The following is a 13,381-nucleotide window of genomic DNA, read 5'->3' on the forward strand; positions in this document are numbered from 1 at the left end:
TATTATAAAGGCTGGTTTTATTAACTTCGTTGGAAAGGCTCTGAAAAAAAAGTAATTTGCCATTTTTTGTCCAAACCTCTTCTCGCTAGCTGTCATCTCTTCTGTCTTGAATACTTTCTCCACTCCAAAATTAAATTACGTGAGGGAGATCACTAGAAAAAGATCGTAAAAACTTTGCATCAAAATGAATCTTATTCCTAGATATTTTGAAATGTAAATTCTTCAGAGCCACCTCTGTGAGAAATTGTATGTGCATGCAACTGTGCAATGCAGAAATAGTTCTAAACAAACAAATAAAAATGAGTAAATTCACTTTCCTTGTCCAGGTATTTTTTTTCCACACATGCAAAATTGACTCTTAGGGTCACAGTTTCTTTGAACTCTGCTCTCTGCTCTAGGAAAAAACCCTTTATTATAAACAGTGTAGATGGTTTCAGGGGAATCATTTCTGTTAGAATAAGCAGCAATTTTACTTCACCTATGAAGTCAATATTGAAGTGAAGCTTTGATCTTAAAATGGGAACAACTGAGAACTACGTTTTGGGTTTTTTTTAATAGAAATCCTATTAAATGTTTTCAATTCATAATAGTGACTACAGATATTCTAAGTCTTCTGCCAAGGAAACTTGTCTCTTGAGTAAAACTTCACAAAGCCTTACAAACATTTTCTCCACCAGAGCTACAATCACTGGTGGTTTTAGACCACATACAGAAAGAAGAATAGGCTAACATGCATAGTGCCTTTGAAACAGTAGCTACCGTGAAGAACGTAGTGCTCAAGAATGCATCTTTACTACTAACATGTACTGAGTAAAAAGTTATCTTCACAGGTTTCATTGTTTCTCCGGTGTTAGATACTTCCTAATGTTCACTAAGTATAGTTGTGGAAAAGACAGCAACATACACAGACTTAAGACAAAAATAAGGAAAAATTAAGTTGAAATGTCAATCATAGTTTGCTGTCATATACAGCAATGATGAAATAAAATAGTGACCTCTAAGTGGTTGCACTGTCGCCTTCAAGAATTAATATGAGCCTGAGCTCATTGTCAGCTATGATTGTCAAAAATAAGGTAGCAGAGACACTAATATGAACCTCAGATGACAGTTCTATTACGAATAAGAGATGAAAAAAACCCAACGAACATGATAAAAAGGTTTTCTTCTGCTTAATTGGGACCAGAATGACATTGCTTGACAAGGATTTTATTTAACAGAGGTGTTTAAAATGCTTCAGACTAAATGTGACACAAAAATTATTCTATTGTTTATAGATTTACTGAACAGACAGCTATAGTAATTATGACTATCTCTTACCATGGAAGTTTGATTTGAATATAGAAACAAGTCCTTATTCTTACCTTTGGAAGTACAGTCCACAACCCAATTACTGATTGCAACAGAAAGATTTCTTTCAACCTTTGCAAGTCACAAAAAGCAATCTGTATTTCTTTACTTCCATTTTATTATAGCTTTTCTTTATGCACAGCATTTTGAACACAATCTACTGGTAAAGAAAAACACTTTCTGCTGCATTTGAGGTATATATACAAGCAATCAAAGCTGCATCTCTAATTTGAATTTGTGCATTTCAGAAAACATTAGCCTGGCTAACGTTACTGCAAATTAATGTGTAGCTATAGCAGCAGAGGACTTGATGCAGGCTGCAAAGCCTGATCAAAAACTTAGTGAATAATGCAGTTTTCTGTGCTGCAGTGGGCTCTGTGCTGCCTTGGATACGCTGCTATGTGTATTTGAACTTAACTAGCTTGAAATAAATGTGCAAGCTGCAAATACGTCTTGACTGTTGTTGTAAATAACTGATAAACTCAGATCAGCTATAGCTATTAGCTGCTTGAAATGATCTTCTAATGTGCAAAATCCTGATCATTGAAAATTAAGTGCTTTCTTCTGCTCCCTAAATAAAACAAAAAAGCTCCCCTGTTAGATGCTACTGAATCAAAAGCTTACAGAAGTACAACGCTAAAACGATACTAATACTCTACTTGTGTCATACAGTGCTCCAAATGAGAATAACAGCAAAAGCATATACCACAATATTTACTGCAGTTTACGGCTCTTTGCAGTTAAAGCAAACTGCAACATTAACAGTTAGCTTTGAACATATATGTAGTTCAGTTGTTAATTTAAAACTGCAAAGCACCATGAATAGAAACAAAGGAAACAAATATATCAATCATATCTACATAAAAAAAAATAGTGAAAATTATTTGTATTCTTAAGGTGTTAGAACATTTCCAAGACCCAGTAAATCCAAACATACACTATTTCTGTTAGTTATGCAGCAGGGCTTTTCCTCAGCAAGAAATTATCTGACTTGATGGGACTTATCACAAGCAGAAAAAAGAGAATAATAGAATCACAGAATCATTTAGGTTGGAAAAGACCTTTAAGATCATCAAGTCCAACCATAAACCTAACACTGCCCAGTCCACCACTAAAACATGTCCCTAAGCGCCTCATCCACATGTCTTATAAATACCTCCAGGGAGGGTGACTCAACCACATCCCTGGGCAGCCTGTTCCAGTGTCTGACAACCCTTTCAGTGAAGAAATTTTTCCTAATATCCAGCCTGAACCTCCCCTGTCGCAACTTGAGGCCATTTCCTCTTGTCCTGTCGCTAGTCACTTGGGAGAAGAGACCAACACCCACCTCTCTGCAACCTCCTTTCAGGTAATTGTAGAGAGCGATAAGGTCTCTCCTCAGCCTCCTCCAGGCTGAACAACCCCAGCTCCCTCAGCCGCTCCTCATCAGACTTGTGTTCCAGACCCCTCACCAGCTTCATCGCCCTTCTCTGGACACGCTCCAGCACCTCAATGTCCTTCTTGTAGTGAGGGGCCCAAAACGGAACACGGTACTCAAGGTGCGGCCTCACCAGAGCCGAGTACAGAGGCATGATCACCTCCCTGCTCCTGCTGGCCACACTATTTCTGATACAGGCCAGGATGCCATTGGCCTTCTTGGCCACCTGGGCACACTGCTGGCTCATCTTCAGCCGGCTGTCAATCAACACCCTCAGGTCCTTTTCTGCAGGGCAGCTTTCCAGCCACTCGTCCCCAAGCCTGTAGCACTGCATGGGGTTGTTGTGACCCAAATGCAGGACCCGGCACTTGGCCTTGTTGAACCTCATCCAATTGGCCTCGGCCCATCGATCCACACTGTCCAGATCCCTCTGCAGAGCCTTCCGACCCTCAAGCAGATCAACACTCCCGCCCAACTTGGTGTCATTTGCAAACTAACTGAGGGTGCACTTGATCCCCTCATCCAGATCATTGATAAAGACATTAAACAAGATCAGCCCCAGTACCGAGCCCTGGGGAATAGCACTTGTGACTGGCTGCCAACGGGATTTAACTCCTTTCAACCCTCTGGGCCCGCCAACCCAGCTAGTTTTTTACCCAGCAAAGCGTGCACCCATCCAAGCCACGAGCCTCCAGTTTCTCCAGGAGAATGCTATGGGAAACAGTGTCAAAGGCTTTACTAAAGTCTAGGTAGACTATATCCACAGCCTTTCCTTTGTCCACTAAGCGGGTTACTTTGTTGTAGAAGGAGATCAGGTTAGTCAGGGAGGACCTGCCTTTCATAAACTCATGCTGACTGGGCCCAATAGCCTGGTTGTCCTATGTGTACTGCGTGATGGCACTCAAGGTGATCTGCTCCATAATCTTCCCCCAACACCGAGGTCAGGCTGACAGGTCTGTATTTCCCCAGATCCTCCTTCCAGCCCTTCTTGAAGATGGGCGTCACATTTGCTAACCTCCACTCCACTGTAGGTTAGCCAGGACTGCTGGTAGGTGATGGAAAGTGGCTTGGTGAGCACTTCCACCAGCTCCCTCAGTACCCTTGGGTGGATCCCATCCAGTCCATAGACTTGTGGGTGTCTAAGTGGTGTAGCAGGTTGCTAACCATTTGCCCTTGGATTGTGGGGGATTCATTCTGTTCCCTGTCCCTATCTTCCAGCTCAGGGGGCTGGGTGCCTGGAGTACAACTGGTCTTACTATTAAAGACTGAGGCAAAGAAGGCATTAAGTACCTCAGCCTTTTCCTCATTCTTTGTCACTGTGTTTCCCCTGCATCCAATAAAGGATGGAGATTCTCCTTAGCCCTCCTTTTGTTGCTAATGTATTTATAGAAACATTTTTTGTTGTCTTTTACAGCAGTCACCAGGTGAAGTTCTAGCTGGGCTTTGGCCCTTCTAATTTTCTCCCTGCAAAACCTCACAACATCCTTGTAGTCCTCCTGAGTTGCCTGCCCCTTCTTCCAAAGATCATAAAGTCTCCTTTTTTTTCCCCCCTGCTCCTGCACCTTTAAGACTTCCTTCTGCAAGAGTGTCCAGCTTTCCTGGACTCCTTTGCCTTTCAGGACTGCCTCGCAAGGGACTCTGTCCACCAGGCTCCTAAACAGGCCAAAGTCCTCCCTCCAGAAGTCCAAGGTAGCAGTTCTGCTGATCCCCCTCCTTACTTCTCCAAGAATCAAAAACTATATCATTTCATGATCACTGTGCCCAAGATGGCCTCCCACTTTCGCATCCCCCACAAGTCCTTCTCTGTTCACAAACAACAGGTCCAGCGGGGTGCCTTCCCTAGTTGGCTCAGTCACCAACTCTGTCAGCAAGTTATCTTCCACACACTCCAGGAACCTCCGGGACTGTTTCCTCTCTGTTGTGTTGTATTTCCAGCAGACATCTGGTGGGTTGAAGTCTGCCATAAGAACAAGGGCTAGTGATCCTAAGACTTCTCCCAGCTGCTTATAGAATATTTTGTCTGTCTCCTCATCCTGGTTGGGTGGTCTACAACAGACTCCCACCATAATATCCGCCTTGTTAGCCTTCCTCCTGATTCTTACCCACAGGTATTCAACGCTATTGTCACCGTCTAGACAATCAAAACACTCTGACATATGGGGCTACCCCACTGCCTCTCCTTCCTTGCCTGTCCCTTCTGAAGAGTTTATAGCCATCCAGTGGAACACTCCAGTTGTGCGAGTCTTCCCTCCATGTTTCCATGATGGCCGCTATATCATAGTTTTCCTGCTGTACAATGGCTTCCAGCTCCTCCTGTTTGTTGCTCAAGCTGTGTGCATTGGTATAGATGCAGTTTAGTTGGGCTATTGATCCTGCCACCTTTTTGGGAGGAGAAGCCGTATTTCCTATGTGACTGATCTCAGGCACTTCCCTGGTTTCTAGCACATCAACAACCCCTTCGTCTTTACTGCCATATGGGTCCCCATCCTCTACCTCCACTGAGATGGCAGTCCAAAGGTCCTTGCCAGCACACCACCCCTGAAAGACTGGCGGGCCACCCCCAAGCTTATCTTCAGCAAGCCTGGTTTTATCCCTTTCCCCCTTCACATCTAGTTTAAAGCTCTTTCAATGAGCCCTGCTAACTCCTGTGTCAGGATCCTTCTCCCCTCAGAGACAGGCGTTCCCCGCATATTGCCAGCAGGCCTGGTGCCGTACAGAGGGACTCGTGGTCAAGGAAACCAAAATTCGGGCAGTGACACCAGTCTCGGAGCCAGGTATTGACCAGCTGGCTCTTTCTGTTTCTTCCCTCGTCATTCCCTGCCAATGGAAGAATGGAGAACAACACTTGTGCTCCTGATCCTCCGACCAGTCATCCCAAGGCCCTAGTAAGATTGGTAATTCTGATCACAGAAATATAGTAGATTTAAACTTGAAAAAAAACACATAACATGTTAGAAAGAGGCAATCTGTTCAATAAAAGAAGAGTGTAGTAGGACTGAAAATAAAATAACACACCCAAGAGGCTACCCTGGGATGCAGCATGAGAACCACTCCTCCTTTTTAATCAGAAATATCAGCTGAACACTACCAGAGCTTTCTGGGCTGCTTAACAGATCATGAAGAGAAAAATGGCCAACCAATGCCTAGCATTCCACTAAATTTACTATTCTGCCTTTTTTTTCTTAAGCAGTCCATTTAGTTAAAGGAAACAATTTCAGTTCTCAGTTCTAGAGCTAAGTAACATTGGCTTGCTCCTCTATTACTTTGTTTTATAGGGCTCGGTTCAGCCTCACAAGCAAGTGACAGTTTGGTACCTTGAGCAGTATCATACCAAGGATGACAATGGCAATGGTGTAAGAGATTTCCTTCCTGCTTTCATTTATATTACAGCTATGGAGAAAGTGTGCATTCTGGCTGTATTTCTCTCCCTTGCCATCACCTATGAGACATGGAGCCACTACTTTCTAGTTCCCATCTATGCTGGGGTCTGATTTCTATTATACTTTGTTAGAGAAATATCTTTAATCATAAAGACTAAAACAATTTCTATTCATTTGTTTGTTTTTGTTTTGTTTTGAAACAGAAGAGATTAGCTAGAACTTGATGGCATCTGCCCAACAGAGACTGCTACACTTTGAATGATTCAGAGGACAGACATTTCAAGTCATGGCTTGTAACTCTGTCTGACTATGTGTTGAGTCAAAGAAGTTCATCCTAGGTATGAATCTGCAATGTGCATTAATAAAGTATACCTACTACAAGCAAATCTGTTAGTCTCACCAGAAGCAAACCCAAACAGCCAAAAGCAGTACAGAAGCAAACAAGGAAAGTGCTTGAATTGCTGCTTGAGGACTTTATTGGTCTCCACATATTTTAAGCTTAGAGTAAGCCAGTGGCTTTTTTGCCACGATGCAAAATTTAGCATCCATTTTAAATTTTAGGTTGGGAAAAACGGCAAATCAATCAAAGACCAAGCCAATACTTCTGTCTAATGACATATCCTAATTATTCTCAAGTGGGCTGAAATCACAGATTTCTTGCTTATACAGTGTGTATTGAATAAACCATTATACACAGTATTCATCACTTATTATACACATATACATTGAAAGAATAGGTTATTGCGTATGTATCTATATCAGAAATCAAGTGCAACAAAAAATTATTTAGAGGATAATACTGAAAAAACCCTGACATTATACATCATTGAACTCAGAAACAGAAAATTGAAGAAACTTTATCATTATAATTCTTGCTTTGACTGGCCACATCATTAACTTCAGTGAGGTTATTATTATCTAAAAATAAACTTTGATACTCAGGGTCTAGTATTCACTCTAGAGAGTATGAAACCTACATAATTTCCAATTTCCCAATAACAAAATAAATTATTAAAAGCAAATTCTCAACTTACCTACACACTCTTTGAATAGCAAAACAAAAGTTCACCTCAAAGATGAACTCAGAGCAATCAATGACCATATATTTCTATCAAAAAGTCAAAAATGCTTTGATAAGTGAACTCACCATAATCTACACCAATTTTAGTACTCTGTTTGACTCAAGATAGGAAGACGTGACAAGTGTCAACAAATCAAAAACATACTAACGAATTTCTTGAAAGCAAGCTTAGAGTTGTATTATCCTGTTCCTGAGTTAACAAGACAGCTGAAAGAAAAGTTGAATTAATTTTAAAATGTCTAAGAATCAGATTGTCTCAAAATGCTCTATGGAAAAACTGACTTCATTAAAAACAACAAAAAATCCAAGAGTTTACTTTTACTTTTCTCTCCAAATCGAATGTCTGAACTTCAAACACCAAATAATATCCATCTAATACATAAATCAGTCCCTGGGTTAGACTAAGATTTTGCAGAATTAAAATCTTGGGGGTTTTTTTTGGTTTGTTTTTTTTGTGTTTTGTTTTTAACCTGAAATATAAAACATGACCCTAATGTTTGTCCAAACGCAGTTAGTTTGAAAACTGGACGCTACACTGTCTGTCCACAGACAGTTAGCTAGCTAGATAGAATGGGTTGAAAAGAAGCAACATTCAACATAATTGTTCTTACAAGCGGAAACACTTACAGGATAAATTCAGATGTGCTCTGTAGTCATTATTCAAATATCAATGTTATGTGCTAGATAAGCACCTGTCAAATATACTTGATTCTTCTTTGAGCCAATTCCTCTAAGTGAATTAATTATCTTTCAACTGTCCTTCCAGCTCTATTTTCTTTAATTTTGTGTTTAATAATGCCAAATTCTGTATGTTCTTTTTTTTGCTATAGACACTTAAGAAATAAACACTTAAACATGAAGTATAATTAATATCATCAGTTTGATGGCATCTGCTTTATGAACTCTGCAGTGCATTTAAATATTAAAGGATAATGCATTCTGATAACAAAACTAAGAAAGGAGATTTTTTTTTTTCTTTACGTTTCAATGAGAATTTTTCCTTAACGGAGGTACTACATACATAAACTTCTTCCTGAGACCACTAGTTATGAGCCACTGAAAACAGCGACTCTGGACTTCTCAAGCTTAATTAAAACACAGCTAATATAATAATAATCTGTAGATTTTTTAACAAACAAAGCTAAAAAGCACACACACCCTCATTGTAACTTTTCATATATGAGCAAGTCCTACTGATTGCAGTGAGATAGTTCAGGAGTTTATGAATAAACAGATGCATAAGACTCATACTCAAAATTTGGAGAAGTATTCTGCCATGAAGTAACCGATTAATTTACTATTACTCTGCTGATACAACATCCCTTTTGAATTATACTGGTAAATGATAGCTTAAACCCTTCCAGCTATAGTATCAAGAAAACCAAGACAAAGAAAAACAGAATAAATGTAATAAGTTCTCTGATTCGGTATCATAAACTCTTAGTAATATTTAAAATGTTCCGTAATCTCTGCTTTCTATTATAGTTCCATAATCCATTTTAAAAATCCTTGCATAATGGTTCTTAAGGATTATAAAAGTACTACATTTAAAAAAACAACCAAATTTTACCACAAAAGATAGAAGAGCTTTGCAAAGTAATCAATAAGTATAGTTTCAGGATGTAATATTCAGGTGATTCTTAAAAAGCACGTTGCAATACGGTTTCAGTATTCCACTAATGTAGAAAACTGAAAAAAATCACAGCAGTCTTTTGAAAGCACAGATCAACTACATAAGCTAAGAAGAGCATGCAATTCATGAATACGGTTCATTACCATGGTTACAAGCTTTCAGCACAGGCTTCTGTGTGGTTGGACTGAGATTCTGTGGTATGTCTGGAAAAGCAAGGAAACAATGGAAATAAAACACATCTTTGAAAGTTACTGGAGTATTTTAACAACATTACTAAGCAGAATTATTTAGAAGTTAGACATTAGTAGGAATAAAGTGATAGTATATACCAGAGAAATAATTTGATTACGTTATAGGGCAAGATGACTTTTCCTTCCCCCATTCAACTAAAAACCCTGAAAGTTAAAGTACATGTGGCTGTATTGAAGAGTAATAATCAGGCTATGTTAAGTTCAGTAAATTAATTTCCAAAGTGCTACTGACATCAGCAAAACAGCCTGAACATCCCTCAAAGTTTCATTGCAAGAAAGAATTAAACCCAATAGCGCTTAAGTTCTAGAGCACTGGACCCATAATGCTTTTAACTTTCTCTGGAAAATAAAATGTAAAACAGAATATTCACCTTTAGACCTTGGTGTTCTTTTCCTTCGGTCTCGAAAAGCTGCACCTGATTGCAAGGCCTCCAACAGGCTATCCATCACTCCAGTCTCTTCACCTTCTGTAAAGGAGAGAAGGAAACCTCCAGGTTACCATCGCAATATCAAAGCGTAAATAATGATGATGATGATGATGATGATGATGATGATAATAATAAAAGATATTAATGGTATTTTTATAACTGTTTATTTCAAACTTAGACCAGGGTTTTAACATTCACAAATCGCTCTCTTGCAATTAATCACAACAGATTTGGTCTTCCATACAGTGAACTAGGCCAAATTTTATTCCATTCACTTCACATTCTTCTTTCTGTATACTGAGAGTCAAGCATAGTTTTAAGTGAAATGTCATTTCACTCATATTTTCATTTCAGTACCTTTTTGCAACTGCAAATAATCGGTTTCATGTCAGCTTTCAAGAGCTGTCCCTTAAATGATTTGCTATATTAGACAAGAGATCATTTCAGTTATTGTCATAAAAAGTTGAAATTGTTTCTCAGCAGGAAGCTGAGTGAATAATATCAGACTGGATAGGATACAGAGTGATGTCCGTAGGTAGCTTTAATCAAAAGCCATTTTCCCTTCGTATTTAATAGCCTCTGGCCAATACTAAATAACTGATGTAGTTCAGGAAAATTCTACTCACCTTATTACACATGTATGTATAATGTTCCCTGAAAGAATTATGAATGTTACTGTGGAATTACAATTAAACGTAAGTATTAAACACCCTACTTTTATGTCCTCAAATAAACACATCAGAAAACGTTAGATTTTTGGACCTTGTTAACCCCTTGTGTCTACACCTGGGAGGACAAAGAACACAACTCCAGGGTTTTACTATATGACGAAAAATCACCACAGAGGAATAAAGAATTACATGACAGAAATCTCATTATGCCTCACTGAGTAAAACTCCCTAGGTCAACACACACCTTGGATACAGTAGACACATCACATGATTCTGCAGTTACTGCTAACAGTGAATATTCAAATCAGGATCTAAACTAGCTGATGGGTAGAACGAGATGCCACATCACTAATTTAAGGAATTCTGAAAGTGCTGGACTACAAGTAAGGAAGCAAGGCAACCTTCTAGACCTGAATATGGGGGAAAATTATTATGGGAAATGTTGCTTTCCAACATAATTTCTATTTGTTTCCCTCCTTTAAAGAAATTCCATCCTTCAATAAACTTCAAAGAATTCAAGCATCTATCTAAGGTAAGTGGTTTCAAGGGCAACAAAAATAATTCAGATGAAAAAAGCTCAAAGTTGCAGAAAGGACGGTCTGGCAAAGTACCGTCAAATCAGCAGGGGCCGAATCATGAATACGATGTTCTAGAAACAACAATTTTACTTTCATTATTCTACCGCTAAGTCAAGAGTTGAATCTAATTTACCTTCTGAGAACCCTTATCCTGGATATCATTTAAAAGAGGAAGAGGAAACCATACCAAAAAGAGGAACAAGTTTTTGGGAACTGAGATATGAAAATCATTACTTAAAAAAAATGAAATCATTTGTTGTCTCAAAAATAGAGCTTTCCTGTCCACAAATTAAAGAAAAATGTCCTTCACATATGACTTATAGTCACAAAGTGGTAATCTCCTCATAAAATAATAGGCATTTACATATTCAAAAATTCTATAGAAATACACTTATAAACATATGTAAAGATCACAACAGATGTTCCCTAACATTAACTCAAATTCAAATTAGATTTTCATAAACATTTTTGTCATTTTCTCTATTACATCAGCAACTACTTCATTATTTACAGAAGAACCAAAACCTTTTATTCTAAAATCTCATTTTGTGCAGTTGTATTACAAATTACATTTACTTAGCACTTTTGTTCCTTTTGCTTGCATTTTTACCATTCTTTAATTTCTGCTAATTCTACATGTATATTTGTGTTTAGAAAGTGATTTTGTTTTAATTTTTGGAATTTCCCAAAAATATACTCTAAGGAGAACCCTCTTCTTTCCCTGTAAGTATTTGATCTGCTGCTCTTCCAAGATGCTGGTCCTTAAAACAACAAAACTATAATCTGAGAACACCCTTAGAACCATAAAATCATTTAGGTTGGAAAGGACCCTTAAGACCATCAAATCCAACTGTTAACCTAACACTGCTAAGTCCACCACTAAAACCATGTCCCTAAGCGCCTCATCCACATGTCTTTTAAATACCTCCAGGGAGGGTGACTCAACCACCTCCCTGGGTAGCCTGTTCCAGTGTCTGACAACCCTTTCAGTGAAGAATTTTTTCCTAATATCCAGCCTAAACCTCCCCTGGTGCAACTTGAGGTCATTTCCTCTTGTCCTATCGCAAGTCCCTTGGGAGAAGCGACCAACACCCACCTCTCTGCAACCCCCTTTCAGATAACTGTAGAGAGCGATAAGGTCTCCCCTCAGCCTCCTTTTTTGCAGACCAAACAACCCCAGCTCCCTCAGCCGCTCCTCATAAGACTTGTGCTCCAGACCCCTCACCAGCTTCATTGCTCTTCTCTGGACACGCTCCAGCACCTCAATGTCCTTCTTGTAGTGAGGGGCCCAAAAGTGAACACAGCATTCGAGGTGTGGCCTCACAGTGCAGAGTACAGGGGCACGATCACCTCCCTACTCCTGCTGGCCACACTATTTCTGATACAGGCCAGGATGCCATTGGCCTTCTTGGCCACCTGGGCACACTGCTGGCTCATCTTCAGCTGGCTGTCAATCAACACCCCCAGGTCCTTCTCAGTGGTGGAGCTTTCCATCCACTCGTCCCCAAGACTGTAGAGTTGCCTGGGGTTGTTGTGGCCAAAGTGCAGGACCCGGCACTTGGCCTTGTTGAACCTCATACAGTTGGTCTCGGCCCATCCATGCAGCCTGTCCAGATCCCTCTGCAGAGCCTTCCGACCCTCAAGCAGATCAACACTCCCGCCCAACTTGGTGTCATTTGCAAACTAACTGAGGGTGCACTTGATCCCCTCATCCAGATCATTGATAAAGTCATTAAACAAGACTGGCCCCAGTACCGAGCCCTGGGGAACACCACTTGTGACGAGCTGCTGACTGTATTTAGCTCCATTCATCACCACTCTTTGGGCCTGGCCATCCAGCCAGCTTTTTACCCAGCAAAGAGTAACCCTTAGTTCTTCTCTTTTCTCTATACTCTGTATTACCAGACTGGTTAACTTAACAATCTTACACAAAAGAGCTATACACAAAAAGAAAAGATGGAAAAATAGCAAATATTTTATAAATTTTCATAACACTTCAGTACATTTTCTCTACAATACATGGCAGATATAGAATAAACATGAAGACTGAAATACGTATTTTTCTCTTGCTTTGCGTTTGGTATAACATGCTTTATTGCGCTGAAGTTTGCTCTCTTATGACTAATGGACTAATACACAGGTATTAATATGGCTTGGAATGTACCTTACAAAAAATTACTCAAATTATGCATTCAGCTTCCTGGGGGGTTTTGTTTTGTGGTGGTGTTTTTTTTGGGGGGTGGGTTTTTTTGTGGTTTTTGTTTGTTGTTTTTTTTTTTTAAAACTTTCCTTTCTCCATCTGATGTCAGGCAATTCTCTAAAATACAGGCCTGGAATGCAAACACTTGGTGAATAGTTTCAAACCAAAGTGATGCTTGAGGGAATTTTGAGGCCAAACCATTAGTTACATTAAGGTACATGAATGTTGGAAGAAAGTTTATAAGCATTTTGGGTAATAGTAATGCAAAAAAGATTGAATAATATCACAGTCCTCAAAATGATACCATAAACATTTACGGAAAAGAGTTCATAAGCTTTGTTTTAGGAAGTAGGAATAACAGAAGAAAATTTTCAATCCTATTTCTGCATGTAATC

At 39.4% G+C, this 13,381-nt stretch overlaps 1 protein-coding gene across 1 annotated transcript in view; it reads right to left on the minus strand.

The window, feature by feature from the left end:
- The window catches only part of DIAPH3 (diaphanous related formin 3), a 254,424-nt gene that overhangs the window by 49,219 nt on the left and 191,824 nt on the right, over positions 1 to 13,381 (minus strand). Inside the window, exons 27-28 of the mRNA XM_059831346.1 lie at positions 9,481 to 9,576; positions 9,002 to 9,061 (exon numbers count right to left, since the gene is read on the minus strand). Coding sequence (XP_059687329.1) covers positions 9,002 to 9,061; positions 9,481 to 9,576 — 156 coding nt within the window. The remainder of the gene's footprint in view (positions 1 to 9,001; positions 9,062 to 9,480; positions 9,577 to 13,381) is intronic.

Source organism: Gavia stellata, chromosome 1 (assembly GCF_030936135.1).
Source record: "Gavia stellata isolate bGavSte3 chromosome 1, bGavSte3.hap2, whole genome shotgun sequence".
NCBI lineage: Eukaryota > Metazoa > Chordata > Aves > Gaviiformes > Gaviidae > Gavia > Gavia stellata.